This window comes from Chlamydotis macqueenii, chromosome 2 (genome assembly GCF_036417535.1).
Source record: "Chlamydotis macqueenii isolate bChlMac1 chromosome 2, bChlMac1.mat, whole genome shotgun sequence".
NCBI lineage: Eukaryota > Metazoa > Chordata > Aves > Otidiformes > Otididae > Chlamydotis > Chlamydotis macqueenii.
The window spans coordinates 51085639-51110841 of NC_141557.1; the positions used below are offsets into that span (position 1 = coordinate 51085639).

The 25203-nt window shown below is 43.1% G+C and overlaps 1 protein-coding gene across 1 annotated transcript in view; it reads right to left on the reverse strand.

Annotated features, from left to right (window-relative positions):
- Positions 1–25203, reverse strand: part of EEPD1 (endonuclease/exonuclease/phosphatase family domain containing 1) — a 65806-nt gene that overhangs the window by 14141 nt on the left and 26462 nt on the right. Inside the window, exon 2 of the mRNA XM_086741663.1 lies at positions 15410–15461. Coding sequence (XP_086597789.1) covers positions 15410–15461 — 52 coding nt within the window. The remainder of the gene's footprint in view (positions 1–15409; positions 15462–25203) is intronic.

Sequence of the window (25203 nt, forward strand, 5' to 3'; positions counted from 1 at the left end):
GGAGCTGGGACAAGCCTTTGCTCGTCGGCAACACGTCATTTTCCCAAGAAGGGAGGATTCAAAGATGTAATTGCTCTTTGTCCACCCTGATAAGGAGCCGGTGCCTGTTGCTCCCAGCCCCTCCAGAAGCAGAGGTGGGTACAGGAGTGAGCTTACGACTAATACTGGAAAAGAATGGCAGAAGTGGGGAAATATACATTTGAGGAGAGGGGAAAGCAAAGGGTCTTGGACTAATTTGGGAGCAGGGAGAAGAAGGTACGCTGGGCTGGCACATGGCGGAGATCATATGGAAGATCAACCAGCAGATCTCACCACCTCTTGTTCAGGATGCCCTGGTTAATATTTGTTTTCTTTTGGGTTTGCTATTCATGCAGCCAGTCCCAAACCAGGCACAGCAGGCTCATTTTTTCCAGGTGATGACACCACTCCGTGCTGAGCATCTTTGCATGGCAAGCATTGCTCCTGTAACACCAGCACTGGGGACCGCACTGAGCCAGCAACTTCCCTTGAGGTGAGCATCTTTTGCTTGAAGAGATGGTGTGCTACTCCTAAACCTGGAGGAAACTCAGTGTGACCGAGGAAAACAATGTCTTAGGGCTTAATAAATTACTCATTTCTTATTAGCCAGTAATTACTCTTTGAAGGACACTTATTTTTGACCTCAAGTCAGAGCAGAGGCTGTAAGGAGGGCAAGGAGAGAAGGAACAGTGATGAGGAGCTTCCAGGGTAAGCCTGTCATTATGGCACGGTATGTCTCGGTGCAGTAATCATTGCCTGAACTTTAGAAAGGCACTCAAAGCAATTAACTGTCTGTTTTGGTTAATTACCAAAGAAGCTTTCAGGCCAAAAGGGCATTGCAGTAAAGGTAAACAACAATTTAATTCATCAAAGGTGATTTTGATTCTTCTTAACCAAGAGGAGAGATGAGAGCTAGGGAATAAATACTCTATTTCCAAATGTCACATATATGCAGTTCCTTTATTTTTAACAAGCACTAGAAGGACTAGCTTTAACAAGTACCAGAGATGCATACAAAAGTCTATCAATTCCTTATCATTTCAGCTATGTTGAGGTAGTAAAGGTCTGACATCGTCATGGTGAAAGAGACCAGGAGTTTGAGTATGGGAGCTGGCAACAGTTGAAAAGGAGACCCTGAACAGCAAAAAAAAAAGATGTTAAACTATATTATTAGGTAAAAATTCACCACCTTTTTTTCAAATTGTAGATGCTGGATAAATCTTGAAGTAGAAATCTGTACCTATGCATGAAAAATTTAAGTCTTCTGGTAGTGGGCTCACTTTCCTGTTACTTTTGGTGGAGATCTTAGTAGTAGTAGTTCATGGACCGCAGGAATCTGCAGGTCATGGGCTGGAAAACACCAAGGTAAGGGCTGTTCCATGCTACAGAGCATCTCCCAGTGATGGACTTGGTGCTTCAGGAAAAAGTAAACAAAAGAGCTCTAAGATTGTAAATTGTGCAGAGGAACTTGAGGAGAAGCCTCCCAACCTTCTCCAAAAAAACTCTCATCCTGAAACATGTTCTAATATATTTTTGATAAAAGATACAACAAAATTGACAGTGGCTTCATGAGACCATCTGGCACTGCTCTTTTTTAATCCATCTGTTAATATATATATGCCTTCCCTGCTCCATCACTGGGTATTGTATAAGCTAAAAATTCATGTTCCTGGAATTACATGCACATTATCTGTTCTTTTCTTTATTCATCTGAGTGGACTGTACTTTTATTTCCAGTTGAAAAAGCACTCAAATACCTGTAATTCTAATCCAATCTATCACATACAGGATGCAGCTACAGTTGGTGCACCATAACAAAGCCAGACCTAGAAAGCAGGGAGCAGAAAAGTTACAAATATCTCTGAGAACCTGAAATCAACACCTTTGCTTTTCAAGTAAAGCATCCTTATATGACACTGATGCTCCAGAAGAAGAGGAGTGTTTTGTTAGATCGTGTTTGTGGAGAGGAAGAGGCTGAGTTAGGGAGTGGAGAGGTTTGTGGGTTTTGTATTTTATTGAACTGGCTGTTGAGGTGGAGGTAAGGAAAGGCCTTCAGGACTGTTGTCCTGGTGCAGCCACACAAGGCAGGGTGAGGCAAGTCAAGAGGGGATGCAAGACGCTGCGGGGCCAAGATGCTCAGCGCACTTCTCCAGCCAAACAACAGTGCATCCACTTCCCACAGGCAGCAGCAACTAAGGAAGGGGACTCAAGAGGAGCACCAGGCCTTTTAGTTACCTCTGGATTCTCCCATAACCAAATGCAACAACAAGGAAGGAAGCGTTATTGTGGCTAAAGTCTGAAACAGACTCAACATTGGATCCCTTTTCCCACTGACAACAGTGTTGTCTCAGGCCTTCATTGCTTGTTTGCCTTTCCTCCCTTTCCTGTTTGCAAAAGTAGCCAAAAAATACACACACAAGAAACAGATGCACCCACTGGTGTGGGGGATGTACTAACAAACTCTATGCAGAGGATCCATACAAATAACATGAGGGAAAGTCAGAGTGGCCCTATGTTAGGATATAACACTTTTCACATGCCCATTCAGCTAATCCCTTCTAGGAAGACCTCATTAAAGATTGCATAATATTTATTGCTTGTATTGTTCAAGTATTGATATTATATAAAGGCAACTAAAACTTGGCAGGCGGATGAGGATCTGATAGACAGATAATTATGAGTGTTTTCAAAGGATAACAAATCCCCCCCAGGGAATCAGTTTCAGCCTTAGCCATATCTACACGTTTGTGTCGGAAAAAGTTTTCTACTTCTCCCTCTTGTACATCAATGTACATAATTCCACAGTGAAGTTAGAGCTGAAGAAATAATTTTTAAAAATATATAAATTTTAGAAGAAAAATCCTAAGATGGGGGGAAAAAAAAGGAACCAATCTACTGAAAGTGCAGCAGCCACAGATTTACTCCTGGAAAGCTTATCTGTCCCTTCTGCCATGCCAGCATCTCCTGTTTGCACTGGGTCATTGAGACCTGGGGCAACACCTTCCCATCCTTTCTGTACTGGTTTGTTGTTCCTAGAGCTAAATCAAAACATCCAGATTGATGACCGAATAAATCCGTGCCATCCTCCATGTTCTTCACAAACATTATCTAATGTATCCTTCAAAGAGCTCTATAAACTCATCGCGAGCAGCGAAATCGAGGCAGAAACCTTCAGCACAGCCAAATCCTCAATCAGTGTCTTTCTTCAGAAATAATACAGCACTTACATGCACAGTAATCACCTCTACGTGCCTTTGCACGCTATGAACATACAAAGCTCATTTGTTGGAATAATGTGCATTCATATTGGGGTCCCAAGTCCCTGATCCATCTGAAGGCACCTAAGGCTTTTTCATCAACTTGAGCAGGACTTATTTTTCCCTGGAAAATGTGCTGCTTCTGCTTCTTAAAAAGCATCCCAGTAATCCAGACAGACACCCACAGCGGAAGGATTTCCTTCCCCTGAGGATCAGATTCTCACTCAGCTCCCAAATGAGTGCTCCAGGCACCATGTTACGGACCCGAGAGCAAACCTTTACTGTACTGTGGCCTCGCCACCCAGCAGCCACGTGGTGACCCAAATTCCCGGCTTTGCTGCAAAGACTGCTTCTAAGCTTAATACTTAAAAAAGGAAAGCTCTGTGACTGAGCTCCTCAGAGGAAACAGGATGAGGAAGGCTCATTTTTCAAGCCCAACCATACATAGGCTAGAAACTAACTTGTCCAAATCCGCTCTGCCTGCTTCAGACAGGAGTAATTCTGGGTCTGCAGAAAGGTAGCAGCTAAATGATGCTTGGCAGGACTGGAAAGTTTTTCAAACTGAAGGCATCGTTTCGGGCATCAGGTATCTGAGCCCCTGCATGAGCCTGGCCCTGTTTTGAAGCTACTCATGCATCCAGGTGGACACATGCCTCTCTCCTGCTGCTGCTGTGTTACTCACCCATTGTACTTCATCAATGTGCAGGAAAGAATTATGCTGATAAGCTTAGCAGCATCTCAATTATCAAAAGCACGTAATGATTTGTTTACATATACGAAGCTGTTTGAATCAAATCAGGTTTCTTTGGAGTCAGGCTTTACAGGATCTGCTGGGGAATGGTAGGGGCCGAAGTCTGCATTCCCAAGTTATGGGCTTTCCTTTTTGAGTACTTATTTTGGAAAAAATTAGCAGTGAGTTTCTACACTGCCCTCCCAGATGAATTATAGTTCATCACAGTCACCCAACTGCTTAATTTTTTGTAATATCTGAGAGGAAATTACACTCTTTATCTTTGAATATACGATCAAAAAAACAGATTGTAGCCCATAACACCAGTTCTCTGCTTGCCTTTAATCATAGTGTTCCTGGGACAACAATGCAGATCATTCACTGGCATGTTCTCCTACCTTCGTCCTAAACAAAAGTGGTTATTTATGTAAGCAGTGTCTTTTTATAGATCTTCAAAAGGAAGACACGGAAACCTTTGGTGCAGAGCGGCAAAACAACAACTGACAGAGGCAATGCAATAACTCCCCTAACATATGTTAAGTGCTGGGGCCACTCTTGAAGAATTACAGGATGCTCAACTACCTCTAGTCAAATTGGGATACGTAACATCTTTCAGCCAGTTTGCCATTTAATGGGAAGGTGTCTTTGTATATGCTTGGTGGAAATTTATGCTGCCTTTTTCACTCATATATGCCAACCTCTGTGTAGGAGAAGTTTCTTGGGTTCTTAATTTCTCATGTTTCCATTCAAAAGCTGAGCTTTTTCCTTGTACTTCATGGGACAGCCTCATTTTGCAGAAGACACTTCCTGACTACTTCTTTTCTTACCCTCAAGGACTTTTTAAATTTTCAAACATAATACAGGAATTAAGGCTCAAGAGGTTGTCAACGATGGTCACAAAGCCTTGCAATTTATTCTTGAAGCCTTTTCAAGAGACTATTTTATTCTGCATAAGTAGGCAGCATAATCATTAACAGCAACAATGGCATGCTAAGGGAACTGATATAATACAAAGAAGAATAAAAAAAAGCCCTCATGACTATAAGGCTATCTTTTTCATCAAGCTGCTTTTACAAGAGATGAGCTGTTGAGTTCAAACACTTTTCCTACAGTGTTATAAAACAGTCTGCTCAACTGGTTAGCTGTGCTAAAATCATAGCCACCACACAACTGAATTATTAACTTCTTACTGTGCTGTCTGCTATTAATACTGAGGTCCTTCTCCAAACTTTTTTTCCCCAACTCATTATTTCCAAAGGAAGAAGACAAGTTTCATTTTGCTGCCACTTCTGCCATCAGAAATACACCTCTCTGGGAACATGAGTGTATGCTTAGGGAAGGTATCATTGAGATTATTAGGGCAATGTGGCATCAGATATCTTAGAAATACTTCTCTAAAGTATTACTACAGCTACTGCTTCAAGCAGTGACCGACACAGAGAAATCCAAGTCTTGCACAAGGTGAGCTACAGCACATTTAGCCAGAAAACACGTACTTCATTTTGCCCCGTTACGGCCATTACGCTCCGCATGGCCATGGACTGTGCAGCAGATGTTTGGAGACCTAAGCCGCATGCTCATCTGGACTAGATGTAAGCCACTGGGAAACCAGGAGTCAGTGCCTTCCTGGGAACTCCTCCTATATATATATATTTTGTTTGTTTGTTTACTCTCTGGGCTAATTCTTTTCTCATTAAATATGAAACTCGGGAATAAATTTCTGCAGTGTGCTATAAAACCATACCACCGTGAGTACAGCCTTACTCACCAGTAACCACTGGGACTACACAAGGTGAAAATCAGCTTATCAAAACCTAACCCTTAACATGGAAAGCAAATAGAAAATCATCCTAGGAAACATGAGACCCAAAAGTGATAAGAAATAGTTTCTTGTTCACCAATTAAAAAAAAACCAAACAAACCAGCCAACCAACCAGTTAGCTATATTGATTTCCCATGTCCTGAATGTCCTTATCTGCACATTGCCTTCAGTCAGAGGAAGAGGAGGGGAAAAAAAAAAAGTGTTAATAAGAAAGAAGAACAAAAAGCCCTGAAAGTGAACAGGGAAATCACAGTTTTAAATGTTATCAATCAAGAAAAACTGCTTAAGCACGTAAGATAACTAGGTCTCTCTCCATTCCCATGATAAAAATTTACTCATTTCCAGAGGTGTTAGCAAGTGAGTTGGGTTTTTTTTTTAATTTAAAAAACTGTGCCTTTCTGGCACATACATGGTGGTACAGACAAACAGGACTGTCCTGATGTGCAGTATGAGAACGAATAAAAGGAATACGTTAAGAAAACTGCTGTGACACAAGAAAAAAGGCATAGCCCTCATTATTACAAGGTCACAGTTTGGCCACCTCTACAGAGCCTTGCATCAAAAATAGTTATTCACTGGGCATTTCACTTCCATCCATTTCTTTCCTACTGTTAGCATTACTGCTTTCCCCAGCTGATTTACATCTCTGCTTAGAGCAAGCATTCTTTCCCATGATAAGAACGCAAAAACAAGGAAGAGAAAAATATATAATATGACTCACAACCATGGCCAGCCTCAAATATTTATTCTTCCTTCAGGCATTGATTACGCCACCGTGCAGAACACTGTGCCACCTTCTGTAAAGTTATTTAAATCTGTCTCACATCCTATTCCATTAGGTTTGGGTTTTTGGTTTTTTTTTTTTTTTTTTCAGATGCATATTATTAGGAGGATCTCTTCCAGGCTGCTAGCATTAGGACATGTCATCTCACCTTTTTGAAAAAAAAATCACATACACTTCTTACATTCTTTTTCACGCCTCTAGCCCTTAATTTAAAGAGCTCAGTTTGACACTGATTCCTCTCTGAAATAGCACATTCATTATTTATAGGTTTGCATGAGTAATAGATGGTTTTCTGTCTTCACCGACTAGCACTCCCTCCACAGAGTCTACAGGACCATCCTGCAGCCCTGACCAAAGTAGATAAGAGCCTATGCTCCCAACGCTGCTGAGCACTTGACACGACTTTGCAGCAGAGGGGCCTGGAAAGACCAAGTAGTTATAGGTTCCCTGCAGAGAGCTACTGAAATCATCATTGGAGTTGGCCAGAGCCACTAGGTCCACCAAATGCATCTCCTTAGACTTCTAGCCATCTAGATCCCTCCTAGAGGACAGAAAGGAGGAAAAGAAGTGAAAGGCCAGAGGTAAACACTGTAGAGCTGCAGGGTTCCCAAGTCCATTTAGTGGATGGGATAATCCCGAAGAAGCTTCTCATATTGTAAGCAATAGTGTCACATCGCTTCCAGCTCCAGTCTGCCAGAAATGGTTCCTTCACAATAACAGCTATACTTCCCTTCACCCTGAGATTTCTTGACCCCAGGAGGTGAAGTCTTAAAAAAAGACTTTGCACCCCTGAGTGCTATCTGCACTCAGATAAACAAGCAAGACAAGGGAGAGAGATAGGGGCAAATATAGGAAGGGTGTGGGAGAGCAAAAGGGTAAGTAATAGGGAATAAGATGAGAAAAAGAATTAAAACAAACTCAGCTGGGTGATTTGGAATAATCTCCTTTTACTCAGAGTGGTCAATCATTGACTCCATGGTGGCTTTGAAGGAAAAGGTCAGGAGGACCTACTTCAGCTGATGAATTATACAGAAGTCCATCCCACAGCTGAATTTGGCAAAGGGTATGGTGAGGGGCTTGATTACACCCCTCCTCTCTGGGAATGGGGAACAGAAAAATGAGGCAGCAACAGGGCTGGAACACACTGATCAAAGGTCCTGAGTGAGTCAGTAGCCAAGTCTACATCTCCTTTTCCTGTTCTCTGAAAGCAAGATTGCTGTTTCCTTATCTGACTCCAGAGGACACCCAAATGTACTTCAGTTTCAAAGGGGTAAACCTCTTTTTGGAAAAGACAGTTCTAAGGACAGGCAGTAAATACAACTAATTTACAGCAACTAATTTATTCATTGCCATTTGCCTTGTAATCTTTTTTCATCAATAGCTCCGAAGCAAAGCAAGATCGTAAGACAGGGCTCACACTGTACAGGAGGACTATGGCTTTCAAAAATACACACGCAAGGACTCAGTCCTGAACTGACTGTATTTCTGAGGTACATGTCGAAACAATTTGCACTAAAGAGGAAGGACTGTCTTGGCTTTAGAAGAGTGCCTGGGACTCAGGACACTGAGGTTCACTTCTCGACTCCATTTGGAGTTGATCATCTTAAGTGACTCTGCCAAAATCTTGTGATTTCCTTGTAACTCCAAGCACGCCTCCACAGATCAAGAACAATTCTTCCCTGCCTCTCTGGGACAGCTGCATGACTGCACTCTCCAAAAAACTGAACTGCAGCAACAGACAGGAGGTTTTAGCTGCGCAGATAACAGACAGATCCTGGGTGATCCAACTCCAACAGCTGCAGAGCTCAGACAGAAATGGTAGACCCTCACCCTGCAAGGAAGGTGTCAACAGCCCTTCCCTGCTCTTCTTTCAGGAGACATTAATGGTAGCTCCAGTGGTGGCTTATACAGAGGGAATAACGTTTGCCTGCAAGGGCAGCATTGACTGCATCACCAGCCACTTTCTGCTTACACTGGCGAAACGGTGACAGGCCAGAGAAATGGCCTTGCGTGACCGGCTGCTCAACGTCAAGGCATATTGTAGCTCACTTTCAACCACCCTCACAAACGCACAAACAAACATATTTATATCCATGCAAGAAGAAGAATTATGGCTATGCTTACTCCTGCACATGGAAAACAGCACCTCTCTTTCAAACACCAACGAGCTCCTAGGGATAACCTTTCACAAATAAACTCTGCTCTGAGAGAGGAGTTTTATAAAGAAGAGAGATTACAATGGGCTTAATCACGATTAAACACTGATCTGGCTCAATCTACTCAAAACCAGACAAAAGATAAATAAAAACCTCCAGCAGATGCATTTCATACTGGAAATTCTGGAAGCTCAATTGACGTCATACTTTTTATGTTCAGATAATATCTGGAGGAAACAGTACACTGGATCAAGAAAACAAAAGCAAATTTCTAGTTAAAATTCTCCACGTGCAGCATAGAAAGGAGAAGGCTACAGCAGGGTATGCACAGCACAACTCAGCATTTTACAAACCCGTTTTTGACTGTAGCTGAAATTGTGCTATGAAAGCGATGCCACTAGAAAGAAACAAGCACTCCCTTTTGTCCTCATCTCCCGAGTCCTACCTGCTAAAAGTGGGCAAAAGTCATTGCATTTCCCTTAAGACAAAGCCTGCCTCTGATAGGTGACAGGCAGGTTAATTTTATTTTACTAAATAATGTCACCTCCTCAGTGTTACCCTAGTTGTGGTGCATTGATTCCACAGGCACTGTATGAAAATCTTGCATGATGGGAAGGGGTTACATCTAGTGAACATCTCCCAAATATCTGGTCTTTCCTATGGGTGAGGAAACCCAGGAAACAGATTCCACATCATAGGAGACAACTCCAGCCGTTACTACTGCCACGGGAGGTGAAAAAAAGTCAAAAAACGAGCACAGATCCTAGGGACTGCTTGCTTACAGTGTTAAGCTTCCCATTTTATTCAAGAGGATAAAGATGTTATCTTCAGGGAAGGAGGCATAGCTCTTCATATGAGGGGCGAGGGGTGGGGGGGGCCAGAATCTACCTGGAGGAGAAGGCTGATCAGAGTTTTCTCATTCTATCATCCCAACTCTTCACATGCACACAAGCAGAAATGCCCATTGGATGACCATGTAACGTTTGGCCAGCAGACAGAAGAGATCCCTTCCTGTACCAAGACAGCTAGAAGCTGCGTTGCTGCCTCTCCTGCCACCTAGCAAATGTACCCCATGCTTCACAGCTACAGGACCTCTACTTGTGAACACCAGGTGAAAGGCTTTCAATCCCTTTAGATTTGTGACCTCCAAAACCTCTCCAGTGAAGGTGAAAATCCACACACAGAGAACGTAAGCCTATTGATAATTACTTTGTTCTTCTCACTTTTTTTTTCCACTGACCTCTTGGATGTAGCTCACAGTGCATACATTTGCCATCAATGATAGACCTTGATAGTGAAACCTATATTACTCATCCTGATTTTCAAGCTGCAAGTTAGAATCATAGAGCGGTTTGGGTTGGAAGGGACTAGGTTGACCTAGTTCAACCTCCCTGCAAGAAGCAGGGACATCTCCAACCAGATCAGGTTGCTCAGAGCCCCATCCAACCTGAACTTGAATGTTTCCAGGGATGGCGGATGCACCACCTCTATGGGCAACCTGTTCCAGTGTTCCACCACCTTCAGTGTAAAAAATGTCTTCCTTATGTCTACTTTAAACCTATACTCTTTTAGTTTAAAGCCATTACCCCTCATCCTATCACAACAGGCCCTACCGAAGAGTTTCACCCCATCTTTCCTGTAGGCCCCTTTTTGGTACTGGAAAGCTGCTATAAGGTCTCCCCAGAGCCTTCTCTTCTCCAGGCTGAACAGCCCCAGCTCTCTCAGCCTGTCCTCATCGGAGAGGTGCTCCAGCCCTCTTATAATCTTCATGGCCCTTCTCTGGACTCGCTCCAACAGGTCCATGCCCTTATGCTGGGGGCTTCAGAGCTGGATGCAGTACTCCAGCAGAACAAGCATCACTACAGATGAACTCCACACTTTCACAAACCTCTGAGTCAGAGTTATGCGATTTGCAATTCCTAGATGAGAAGCCAACACACCTCTCTGTCTTAGGAGTCAAGTGGACAGTCCTTTCCCATCCCCAGTAACAGCAAATGCGCTCACATATTAGTACACAAACAGGACAATAATGGGTTAGTGGTGCTTGTTCCCAAAACAGGTTTACCTTATAAAAAGCTGTCAGGGGGTTACTGACGTTATAACGTTGTTGTACAGATTATTTCACTTTCCTCAATATCCTACCTCTGAAGGAGAAATGAGTGCAAGAGCTCCTGAGCTCTTCAGGTTAACAGGGAAAACATTTCACAGAATGGAAATAATATTTTTATTTTTCACACAATATGGATGACTCTTCCTGCACATCCTACTGGCATCAAGCACCAATGAGAACAATCATTTTGGCATACTTGTTACCTATGGAAAAGGACTATGGATTTAAATGCTAAAACAGCAACCAATGTGAAATGTCACCTGGCTAGGCAGTTCAATCTGCTAATTACTTAAACAGATTTATTTTTAAACTATAAAAACAGCATGTTCCTCAGAATAATTATTTTTTCCCTTCTCCACATAAATACAATTAGCACTCGCCAAGTAGAGTTCTTCATCTGCAATTAAGGACTTCCCAAAATTAGACTGAGTAAAGTACTCAAAAACATGTTAGGGCCAGAGCGTCCCTGGGGGGCTCTCCCAGAGCCGAGCTTCTGGAAGAGGAAGAGATTCTTCATACAGGACACAGCGCCAACAAACCTGCATGCCCAAGATACTTCTTTCTGAAGGCTGAGTGGCCTTGAACCCTTGCAGGGATGAAGCTGTCATGACCTCAAGTTCTCCTTTGGCATCTCATCGCCTGCATTCGTTACGGCCCCCAGCAAATGGCAGCAGCGCTTCTGAAGCAAAGGCACACCAGCAATGTGATCTCGTGGCAGCCGGGGCAAGCTCAGTGAGGAGGCAGGGTGAAGTAAACAGACTGATCGAAGGTTCAAGGTACAACAAAATGCAAGTAAGCACGTGCTTAGTTTTAAGCTGCCAGTGAGACTTGCTGTTGTGGAGTACATGCTGGAACGGGTCTCATGGGCTACGGCCAAAATAAACACAAACAAGCCCATCCCTGATCCAGAATTTTCTCCACATAAAGATTCTTATTCTTCTGTGTCACCTGGTCCTGTTCCACCTGGATAAATTATTATTTTCCCGTTCCTCTTAACGACAGCAAGTGTGGTGGTCCAGCTCCACCACCAGCATCCCCCCATCTGCAGTGCTTACAGGTGCCTGTGGCACCCCAGAGAAACAAACCCACCGATAAGCAGCATCCAAGGGTTTGCACAAGCTTGTCCTGAGCCAGGATGAGCTGTAATGAAACCCAGCCAATCACCCCTTCTGTCTCAGTAACCCCAGGCACAAATGCAGCCAAGCATAGTAGACCTTTGGCTTAAAGGGCCAAATTTACCAAAACATTAGGGTTTATGAATTAAACAAATAGAGTCTTTGCATGACACAAAGATTGTCACGGTGTGATCAATCTATTTTCAATGGCCAAGGCAGGAAAAACATTTAAAGATAATAAAGTATCTAAGTCAGTCAGAATGGCATTAAATCCTGTTGTCATAAGCCATCAGTAAATAACAGATGCGCAACTTTTGAAGTACAGCAGCGCTCCGCTACACGAGAGCAAAGCTTTCCATGACATACCTGCCGGGGCCTGCCATCTTCTCAAGACCCCACCAGTTCAAGTAGGTTCTCCCAGCCTGCTCCAACAGCCTGCTGGCTTCATGCGCCTTGCCTCCCAGATCGTCATCCCGTTTCAAAATGGTGATGGTAAACCGTGTTTTGCAGTGCCAGATAATTGTCTCAAGGCCCTGGTTCTCAAGAGACTCACTACACAAGCACATGACTTCAATAGGATTTGATTTAATGGAGCTAATCTGCAGCACAAAGACTCATGTGTGCCCCATGAGTCTTTTCAGGGGGCACTGCTGTTCACCAGACTGCTTCTGCTCAGTGTGGGTTTCCATGGAAGTATCAAAAATATATAACAACACTTTTAAAGCTGAGCACTGAATTTTAGAAATAATAAGGTTACAAAATTTCAAAACCATCTATGACAGAATAGAAGGTGTCCTATAGGAAAAACACTTCTAGGTTATCATGTCCAAAGCTATCTTAAAGAAAACTTCCCTTTAAAAACCAGAAAAATCAATCTTGCAATGAATATAAAAATATTATAATTTACTAACATTCTGTATTCCTGCAATATAATAATAGAATCATAGAACGGTGTGGGTCAAAAGGGACCTTTAAAGGTCATCCAGTCCAACCCCCCTGCAAGGCGCAGGGACATCTCCAACCAGATCAAGTTGCTCAGAGCCCCATCCAACCTGGCCTTGAATGTTTCCAGGGATGGGGCATCTACCACCTCTGTGGGCAACCTGTTCCAGTACACCATCACCCTCACTGGAAAATAATTTTCCTGATGTCTAATCTGAATCTGCCTCCTACTATTTTAAAACCATTACCCCTCATCCTATCACAACAGGCCCTGCTGAAGAGTTTCTTCCCATCTTTCTTATAAGCCTCTTTTAGGTACTGGCAGATTGCTTTAAGGTGTCCCGGCATTAAGTAATCTGCATATAATGCATTATAATCTAATATATAGAGAGATATCTATAATATATAATCTACATATAATCTGCATTATAATGCAGATTAATAATGATTTACAAATACAAAACTCTGCACGTGTTCTCAAAACCTGACTCTGCAAGCAGGGAGGACAAGGGATTTTGTTCTAGTCTACCTTTTTTCCCTCCTGTATTTAAAAAATAAAGACAGCAAATTTCTTTGAACTTACATAATTCGACCCTGTTATTTTCCAGAGGGCTAAACTGGCCTTTAAAATTCTCTAAGCTTGGCATTATATGAAAGCAGATATCAAATATTCAGAGAGCTCAATTTAGAAAGATCATTTTTCTGAGGCTGAGCCTTTCTGAAGAGCTTCCTGCTGCGCTCCAAACAATGCCTCCAAAGCCATTCCCACCAGGCTGAGGTCACTCGCCCTGGCCCAGCCGTGTTTTAAGAGGCCTTGGGCCAAAGGGAAGTGCAAGCCCAACGGAAAGGTGCGAAGTGTACAGGGTGCGAGGTGCCAGAGGAGCCAACTGCCGCAAACAACAATTTGAGAATATTAACCTGTTTTGGACAATGAGTGGTTCATAACTGTGTCTCCTTCTCATGCAAAATCTACAGTATCACCTGTCTAGCCCTCTGTTGCTGCCTTTTAACAAAATCCACCTCTTTGGATCAAAATCTGAGTTCACCAAAGCCAATGAAGAGATGCCCCTCTTGAATTAACTGACATATACATAGGACCTCTGACAAACGCATCTCCAGTCAGTGGCAAAGCACAAGGCTGAAACACCTGCTGCTCCTGGATTTAATTTTATGCAGTATTTCTAGAGTACCCAGCAGATGTAGCCACAGCCATCTGGCTTTAACACAGCAGGACCTTCTCCTTCACACAGACAGGATGCGCTCGAGGCAGGAGAAGGTTTCCTTCTTCCCCCTCAAACTTTGCCAGGTCGCTCACAGGTACAGAGGGACTGCTTGGTCAGCAGCAGCTCAACGCCTGCCACAGGGCAGCAGTTTTCCCAGCAGGGCTCTGAATCCAGTAGTTTTCTTTGAATCCTACCAAGTCCCTCATATTTCTATGCTGCCTCCCAGCTGGCTCCTTGGTCTTCCAGATGAAGAAGCTGGTGCAGAAAGTGAAGGGAACCCACCAGTCCCAGTGTGGGCACTGGGAATCCAGTCCTACCCTCCAGGCCAGCAAAATCATAAACCAATGAGAAATACAACACTTCTTCACGCAGAAGGAAATGATCTGTAGGGTACTACTGTGTTTGCAACACCCTGGGCTGAGGAGAAACACTGGCTGTGGTTATTTACAAATCCTCCAGCTTTTTGCGGTTACTGGTTTTGCTGTGGCTCCACAGGTGGGTCTCAGGCTGCTGAGGCACCGGTGCCTTGGATAAACCAATGGGGTCTTAGGCGCCCAACTAGGGGGATGCACCCCGTGAACAGGACCACATTGCTTGGACACAGGAAGCCATCAGCTCCGCACAGGTCCTCCTCTCTGCCCCCTACACAGCTGAGCACAGGCTGTTTGCAAACCCCACCATCCCTGGGATGGTCAACAGATGGAACATCCCTCAGCTCCCTGGAAGGCCAGGCTTAAAGGCAGGCTTATCCCTGCGCAAGACACATGGGAGAAGAGCTCAGTCTAACGTGCACCATATACTCAGCCGGTATTGTTAGGGCTGATGTTGAGTGGCTAGCTGCTTTGATCCTTTCATCACTAAACTAAACTGCATTTCTTCCAAGGCACCTCCTGCCATTCTCCTGAGCGGGATGCTCAACAGGGGCCCCTCAGACACTCTTTCTGCTTCAGACATTCATCATTATAATTTCAAACCATCTTCTCATCCTAGCTGTTAGTGAGGCAGTAATTTCAGGAAAGCAAATATGGGCAGACTAGAGGCATTGATTACCCTGAGCCCATTCTGAAATAAGAAAACACAAAAAGCACGTGGTCAGCTTGGACAAAACATGACTTCATGTACTGTGTAGCTAGAAAGATTTCCTGGTTTATGCTGCATGATCTCCCATAAAGTTAGGAAGCTCTACTAACACAGAGGGCTTTAAGAGCTTAAATGGATCATGACAATTGTATGAGTTATATTTTTAAAATACCTTTTCCAGTGCTTCTCTATCGACGAGCTCCTGCACAGCCAAAAGCTTGATACTGTAAGAAAAAACAGAGAAAAAGAGAATGAATCATTCCATTGCAAGCATTACAGAAACACAAGTAAGAGCAGAACTGAAGCTCTTTTTTATCTTCTCATCTCACAAAAAAAGAAGGCGGATATAGGGGTACAGACACAAAAAGTGCTCAGGATATAATAAAGTAAAGCAAGAGAGAACCAGTGTTACTCTGTTTGCTTTGATTTAGCTGTCCCAAACAGATTTTCTGATTTTTGACTTACAAGCATATCTGAATTCACCTTACAGAGAAATTGCATTAATCATGACATTTTTAATATCCTAAATTAACACTGAAGGATCTTCTGAATGACAAATACAGAGAACAACTCTAAACATTTCTGTCAGTCTTAGTCAGCTTTGTTCTTCAGTATCAACAGGTTTCTAGGAATTCCATGACAGTTGTTCCCAGGGATTTACAACATTATCTAAGAGGTACAATAACTAAGACAACTCAGCTCAAGAAATTTGAGGGAGTTAGGAGGAAAACACGCATGGCTTTGAAAGTAGAATGAAGAGACACTAATCAATAATCCTTATTCTCTTTCAACTTCTGTTATTTGTACATATCCCCACATAGCACAAAAGGCCAATCCTTTCCACACTAAGGAATTTCAGGAAAAGATCTTATGGCTTCTCCACCAAGATGCAGGGCTCACCGAAAAGGAAGGAACCTGAAAAATATTGGCAAAGCATTGCCAGCAGGGCAGTCCAACCCGCCTATGCCGGCACCATCCCCTACGTCCTCCCACAAAAGCCAAAGCTGCTATCATGCCATGCTGCCCCCAGTCAGGCTTGCAGAAAGCTGGCAGGCATTTTACCCATGGAGTAGACTAGTAGCGTAACTTCGACTGCTCACCTTCCTTACCCTGTCTTAAAACCAGTCGCTTAATATATTATCCTTGGACTCCAGAGGATAATTTCCTTTACTCAGGAATACGAAAACATTTGAGTGGCAGTGGAAGAATCAAACGATGCCTATAAATATTGTTTAAATGACTCATGACTCTGTAGACAGACACAGCAAAGAGCCAATATATTTAAAAGCTCACATTCAAAACTGCGAATAGTCGACGTAGAAGTCTGCCAAAGGATATCATTTGCCATGTACTACAAGGAGTTTTATTAGCCTTTCAAAACCTCAAAGTAATGTTGCCCAATTCTTGAACGTCCACTGTCGTCTTATACATTAATTATGTACATCCATTCTTTAACAGCAGCTGGGAAAACTTAGCTTTAGTCCTGTCCTTCTACTATGTTACCATGCTTTCCACTACCAATATTCACAGCCTGACCCCTAAACATGAATGTGCTTTCACTTTAATGTACTTCTAGTTTTCAGATGTCTTCAAAGCGTCATAAAAAGCCTATATCCAATGAATTATAAAATAGCCCCAGACCATACATTTCCAGCCTGTAGAGGCTATTATTGCTAAGATGGAGAGGGTGGAGATGGTTCAGAAAACAAGGGGATAATGAGGAAAAAGAAAAAGGTATTCCATTAAAGCCCAACCGCTGCAGTAGCAGAGGCACATGATTTTCTGCTACCATTTGGTGAACGCACTGGGTTGCACACAAGCATTCAGCTGAACTGGAAGGTACTTAGGGAAAGTATAAAGCCAATACAAGGTATTTTTTTAATGTCATTTTCCTTGCAATTCAGACAGCAAGCAAAATAAAGACGGGAAGGGCACTTAGCAAAGAAGGCACCCTGATTTAAAAAACACTGCAATGTTGCATCCAGTCCTGAACTTCAGGAGCCTAGGCTGCGGCATCTTGGAGAGCAAAGTCCAATAACATAGGCAGTAGCAATGCAGCCATGATCAAGACCTGCCTCTGAATTCAGGGCTCACCTCTTTCCCTTCAGGAAAACACTCTATGGGTGAGAGTGAGGTAGTCTAACACACATGAGGAGGCATCCAGGATGCTCACGGCTGGCTAGGCTGCTGCAAAGATTGCTTCAAGTCCCTGTGTAGGTAGTAAAATCTAACATTATGCCATTCCCTTCTGCAAGCTGTACAAAAATGGAGGTTTTGTTATAAAAATTACTTTGGTCTTTCTCCTTTTGAAGCCAGAGGCTTTTCGATCACTTAATCATCAAAAGGTAGAATTTATCAGTCAAGGCTGCTGACACCTCTACCAATTGACTGATTTATTTCTAGAGTGTTAATTGTGGCTTATCTGACACTCAATAGCTGCAGAAGAAAGATGCAGACTACCCCAAATGCAAGTACTGTTTTCATTAGAGATCACAATCTTATTGTATAAACCTACCCTCCCTCCCATTCACACCAGTAAAGGCCCACAAGAACTCATTCAGCTGGTATGCTTTTATCTAAAACAAAGCATACAGAGTTACACAGAAGCAAGTAATAAAACAGGGAGCAGGAATCTTTTTACTTTATCTCATTGTATTTATAGGGATGCTATACTCCTGTTCAGAGGTGAAGAACCCATACAAAACGTTTATGTCCTGCAGAGATACTGCATATGCAGTGCCAGAAGCAAAATTGAATTTGGTGTTGTTACATGATTTGCAACGAGACTGGTTTGACTCTTGCTGAGAAAAATACCTTCCTCTACTGTTACAAATTTACAGAGATCAGTGTTTGTGCAGTATTTTACTCTTTTCTGCTCAGGTGACACCAGGTTATTTTTTCTGGGTCAAAAGGAATCAGCAAATGCAAATACCAGGCTTCATACAACCAGCTGCAAGCTGCTTCTTTCCCTGAAGCATGATTGTGGATGCTGTCTCTGCCCATTGCATGACAGTCCACTACCTGGAAAATTGCTCTTGATAGCCAGTTATTTACTGCTATTTCTTCCAACAGTTCCAAGCCACATTTCTATGTGCTACTCTATGCAATGTCAGCTTGGAAATGCAGCTTCTTTCAAAGCTGTTGCTTTGGGGGTTTGATGCTCTGAAACGAAATCAGGCTGTTTGTTTAGGCACTACATCAAAAATCCTACAAACACCGAAAGCAGCTCATAACTACATATGCAGTTCGCAGTTTATGTGTTCGCCAAGGATTTCAGAGTAGATGGGAATGCATCTTCTCAGTAACTGAGAGAGAGGAAAAAATCTCTAATAAAGCAGAATTGCAAAGAGAGTTACCAAAAGACGATGCTGAAGCCCAAGGTCTTGCTGTCTACAATACAACACTTATGTACTCTGTTTATATACCATGGTGTTATTTATTTCATCCTCACCTGCGGTATGTGAACACTAACTCGGGAATAAAGTTGTAGAAAAACATATTTTCTGAAGAAACCTTTTGGTTACTGGAACACCAGCTCTAATCTATCAGCTTTTAAAATAAATCTGTACTGCAAGTAACTATCAACTTGATGGAAATGGCCCTAGTTGTATCTGAAACCATACTAAAAATACTGACTCAATTACTTACACGATCTATTTAAAACAAGCTATTGAAATCAATATCCTGGCACCCCAGGCACACTCTAAATACTTGAACACATGCACTGATCAGGATGAAGGACTCTCCTCTAACAGTAAAAATACGCAAACATGATGTGCTGTCAAAGAAACTCATGACTCCCTCTTTTTTTGGCCATGGGTGACACATGCTGTTCTCCCCTAAGGGAATTCCGTTTAGTTTCCAGATGAGTCACCACGCTGAGCGAACGCCTATAGCTACAGCACGTTTCTACTCCTCAGGGTAGTGGTGCAATCCTTTCCTCAAAGTCTTAATACTTAAAAACACGTAGCACTGGGTTCGTCTCCCTGATCCCACGTATCTAGGAATAATTTAAGCCTTTTTAGCAACCTTTTGCAATACTGCAAACTTGCCGATAGGTCCCTTGCTGGTTGCTGCATTCCTACTCACCATGAGCCATCATTGCGTTTTATTTGCATTGAGCTCCACTTCCCAGCTTGAGCTCACATTGCTCGCAAAATCCCATCTGCTCTCGCAATAGGGGATGTCAGGGCCTTCCTAAGAACTACAGCAGGGTCACCTGCCTGCAAATCAGCGAACCTGTGGCTCTGCAACAAGGCAGATGGGATAGACAGAAACTGCCGCGCAAGGCAGGTCCAAGATCATAGAATCTTAAGATTGGAAGAGACCTCCAAGATCATCAAGTCCAACCATCAACCTAACACCACCATGCCTACTAAACCATGTCCCAAAGTGCCACATCTACACGTTCTTTGAACACCTCCAGGGATGGTGACTCCACCACTTCCTCCAGCAGCCTGTTCCAGTGCCTGATTATTCTTTCAGTGAAGATCCATCCATGCAGAATGATGCACCTGAGGTTTTCACCTGAGGAAGAGAAGCTGCTTCCCACAAAACCAGCTTCAATGGTGCTCTAGGATATGGGTAGAGAGGATTTAGGATTACAGACAGTTTCTGGAGCACCTTTGCATAGCACCTTTGCAAGTGACTTGCAGCCACTATGGACATATGTCACTTGGCTGGCACTATCAAGGAAGAAGGTCTCCATGGCAGAGCCCTGCATCAACAAGCACAGTGACCTGCAGCTGCTGAGCTGACCATGGAGTGGAACTGAGTTTCCCATTTAGTGCAGAACCTGCTAATTCTGGGGGAAAAAAAGAGAAGGAAAACGTGAAGCGTTAAGTTCGGTGATCAGAGAGTCAGTGAAGTGTTTAAGCAAACACTTAGCATCACAACGGCGTCCTGCAGAAGGGGACAGATGCTGCGATGTAGGACAGCTGCCAAGGTAGAGCAGCAAGACCCTGGCTGGAATCTGGCACTCCCAGTCCCTGCATCTGAGCTCTCCACACCTTGTTAACCAGCAAAACAGCTGGTGCACGGTAAGTTTCCGGGCATGCCAGCACAGCTGGATTTACTATTGCTTTGCTTTTCCTTCCCAGCAGCCAGTCTCCCTAGCTCAGTGCATAAGCCTGACTGAAGTTAACAACACAAAGAAAGGCCATTTGACTTTTCTTAGTTTTCTGGCTCCTTCTTCGGCATACAGCTGTACTGAATCACGCTTCAGCTAGACTCACAGACATTATTATAAATAGCCTGTGCAAAACCCACTCAACCCCAAACTGTTATTTTGAGCATCATTAAATCATTCTCTCCTCTCTCCCTTTCAGTCCATAAACTTTTCCCCTTTGTTCTTGAGATAAGATCCCATTGCCATGTTGTGGCCCATAGTGACATTTTATGGATTAATTACATATGCAAGAGTAGAGCATGGATGCACCTAACAGAAGTGCTTGATGACAGACACAGAATCATAGAAACATAGAATGGTTTGGGGTGGAAAGGACCTTTAAAGGTCATCTAGTCCAACCTCCCTGCAAGAAGCAGGGACATCTCCAACCAGATCAGGTTGCTCAGAGCCCCATCCAAACCTGGACTTGAATGTTTCCAGGGATGGAGCATCTACCACCTCTCTGGGCAACCTGTTCCAGGGTTCTACCACCCTCATTGTAAAAAATTCATTCCTAATATCTAAATATACCTCCCTCTATTTTAAAACCATTACCCCTTGTCCTATCACAACAGGCCCTGCTAAAGAGTTTCTCCCCATCTTTCCTGTAGGCCCCTTTTTGGTACCGGAAAGCTGCTATAAGGTCTCCCCAGAGCCTTCTATTCTCCAGGCTGAACAGCCCCAACTCTCTCAGCCTGTCCTCATAGGAAAATATGAAACATGAAAGTTGGAAGAAAAAAAGGCCGGAAAATAAATGCAGCTGAGCTGTGCTAATGGCCCTTGGTACCTGCAAGGGAGCACTCCCCATCAGCTGCCTGCTCTCCCCATACCTGACCTCAGTCCCCAGCTCTCCTGTCGCACGGACACGCTCCGTTTCATCATCACTCACATTGCAGCCCACAGCCCCTATTTTTCCTTTGGCATTTGCCAGGTGACAGGGTCAGTAACTATAAGGATAGGGAAGCAGCCATGGCAGGTACGTGTTCACTAAGAGGGCTGTGGTGCGTTCCTGCTGCAGCCAGCTGTCGACAGTCTGAGGTTAAGGGCTGTGACTGTTTTCTAATTGTTTTAAGTGCAGGCAGAAGTTTAGACACTAAGCACATGCTGCTTCGGGAAGTACGTGGTGGGTGGGGAAAGATAGCAACCAAAAAGTGACAAACACAGAAAAAGCTATCTTGCTGCTTAAGCAAATGGGAAGGGGGGTAATTAAGGTGAGGGATTTTGTGGGGTTTAGGGGTCTTCTTGTTTGGTTGCTTGTTTTCAATATAGAGCTGCTGCTGACAAATGCAGTTGTCCCTTGCTGCTGACATCTAATGAGACCTGAACCTTGGTTTCTTGACTCTGCCCGCCCCAGTGATGATTACCTTGCACAAAGGCAGGTGAAAGAATGGCAGGCTCCCACCCGCAGCATGGTGAGATGACTGCGGAGCAAGTCTCTGAGCACTGATTTGAGCTGGGGGGCTGCAGAGCAACCTGTGCTGCTCCCTCCTCGGGGCCGCCCACACCGACCGGGGCAACCGGTGACCTCTACAGTGAAGGAGTAACCTTTAAGATGTTCATCAATGTATCCATTGTGAAAACCATCTCATTTTTGCTGCCATATCCCATTTACAAAGTTGTCTTTCCCCGTGAGACCCTGTTCACTCAAACCCCAATAAAAACAAAAGCAGGCAGAAGAAAGAAAAACAGCATGCTTAATGACTTTTAGCCTCATGAACTTCCTCTGTCTACCCCTACGAAGTCTGACAAAGAAATAAAATAGGTTTCTCCTTTTCCACTAAAAGCATCTGCCTCTTCTCAGTCACTCCTTAAATGGAAGGAAAAATCGCCTCCGCTGCCACGTCGTAACAGCTGCTGGAAGCCACCGAAGAGCTGATGGGCTTGGATGGGAATACCATGACATATTGCTTTGGGACTAGCTGCCAGCTAATGACACAACAGAATGATTTGGTAGTTTCTGAGGAAAAATATATCTAAAGTAGAAATTAGGATAAATCAGGGAGCTGCATTTCCTTTAAAATATATATATTTACACAGTATTTACTTTATATATATCTATATTCTAGCATAGTATGTATTTATATAAACACATTATAAATATTTATATATTAAATAGCTATTATAAATTGTGTATATAATTTTATAAACCTATTTTATATATGTGTATATATATAAAAGCATATTATATATATTATTTTAATATATATAAATTATATATGTAAATTTATTTAGGGCTCCTTTTTTGTAGTTTCCTCGTTCGGATGACAGCAGCTGTTCTTCGATGTCTAGCTGTCATCGATTTGCCTGCAGAATGGTTTGAAACCAAAAAGCAGATGAAAGCTCCACAGGTGGGAAGGGAACCAGGAGTAAATGGAAAGAGCAGGGAAGTTGAAATCCATCAAGCAAATCGGCAGTGCAGTGCAGGCTAGCCAAACGCTGTTGCCCCGATGCTTGCATTCCCAGATCCTATTACATTATGAGTGATTGCAGTGTTTGTCATGGGGAGAAAGGAAACTGTAATGGAACTAAAATGGAGAAAACATGAATTATGGATGGTTACTACTGAGAGCTGAAGAGGGGAAACAGCAGCATTACCCAAGCTAACAGGCAGGAGGCAACTGAAATAATTCACTCCTTTCTTTTTCTGTTTCAGCGGTTCCCTGGGTCCAGGGATGCTCTCTCAATCTTCTCTCACACACATAGCTCCCTCCTCACTATTCTCTTTCCTACACCTGGGACAAAGGACATCATTTTGCAGGACCTACGAACTTTGCATCGAGGGTCTGACTGATGTTCAACTGATGCTGTGGTTTCAGCACAGCTCTGTCATTGTAGCAACAGAACGATGATTCATAAACCCTGGGCTTTGTGTATTCCCAATGCACGAGCATGAAAAAGGGAGGCTGCAAGAACAGCAGTTTTCTTCCTAGGACTCTGTAAGGGAGTAAGATGTGCTCCTCAAATGACCCAAAGCACAATCACTAGCAGAAAGCATGAACACCCACATATGATGAGACCTGGAAGCCTTCTTGGGAACACCCACTCCAAGCTCTTTCCAAAGGGATGAAATCCATGCTGCTGTGCCTATGGGCATTTCCTACGTCAGTAAGCAGAGCAGGTCACGCACAGCGAATTTAAGAGAAGAGTGGCTCAAAACCCCCCGACTCTTTGTGACTTTAAAGAAAGATCATTCTTTACTTGTCTACCTGCCTGGAAAAAGTGTCTCCTGAGTTGCGAGGCACTGATGCTCAACAGGACACTTCTGCAGATTCTTGGGGTTTCTATCATAGAGAGGATTAAGAGCAGCAGGGAAGCATCCTATTTACCTCCTCCTCCATATAGAGGATCACATCTCAGGCATAAATCTTTCCTTTTTCTGATAAGAGGGAAGGAGATTGGACATCCATCTACTTATGTCCACTTGCATAAAGTCTTTCTCTCTGAAGATTCCCTCAAACTTTTAAACCAGAGGAAGTGCAGAAGGAGCATCCTTTTGGGTCCATGCAGCATGCGTGTGCACATAAATATTCTTCTTCCATTCATTATTATGTTCATATAAATTTCTCTATCCCATCTCAATTTGGGGTGCAGAGTACTGAAGACACAAGCTCTGAGCTAACTGCACTTTCTAGAAATGCTTTGTTTGTGAAGTTACACGCTACCCCATGGCCTTTTCTTTTGCCATCCTTTTATTCTTCTTTCCTATCTTTCTCCAACTCTCTCTCTACAAACTGATGCAATGCCAAGAGAGTGGCAGCAGTTAGAAAAGCAAGCATCATGGAAGACTTCCAAGGTCCTCAGAAGAAATGCTGGTTATTAAGGGCTGAGATACATTGCACTTGATTGAACAGAACCAAAGCTGACTCCTGAGAGGCAAAGGTTAATTAGACAAATGGCTCAAAAGGATCAATCTGTTCTAACTCATTATTTGTTGATTTTTTTTTTAAATTTTAAAAGAGAATCTAAAATAGACTGGGCAGCTGAAAATAACCCCCAAATTCCCAAATGCATGAGAAAAACCACGGAAGGCCTGAGACTGCCAGTAACATAAGGATTACAGAAGAGTGGCCTAATGAATAAAGAACAAGCAAATCAAATATCTATATTAAATTACGTTGAATGCAGCAATCTTGTCTGCATGTACCTACTAAGGGGGACCAGGTACAGACAGTGGCAATACAGCTTAACTTTCAACATCATCCAAAACTTGGGGTGACAATCCAGGAGGCTTCTCAGTCACCACTTCCACGTGCTCCTTCACTGGTAACTCCTGTGCCAAACACTTCACTCTGTGATGATTCAGACAGCGTAAGCGAATATTATTGCAAGGAGGGGGGAGAGGAAATAATCTGATGACAATAATATTTACTCACAAAAACCATACCAGTTGTTTCAACCCACTTCTGACAGACAGCAAACCAAAACCAGTTGCCCGTATTAAAAAAGAGAGGAGTCAGCTTTTAGTTTAATTTATATCGTGATAGAATGTATTCTCCTTCTTCCACATTGCACTTCTTACTATATTTAGCGAAGAGTAATAATGTCTCCCTTCAAACTGGTTCGCCTTATGTCCAGTGGTTTTGAAATTAGGGAAAATGTTCACAGTCAAAGGATTTTTTAAATTATTTTTTAATTTTTCTAAGGGTGCCTGTTTCCTTATAATTCTGCAGGAAGAGAGAGGCTGACAGAGTCTTGCGTTTGCAGCAACATTGATTTCTTCTGAGTCATTAAAACTGGACACGGGCAAGTTATTTAACTTGCACTGAATTATTCAAATCTGTCCAATAAGGGAGGAGACC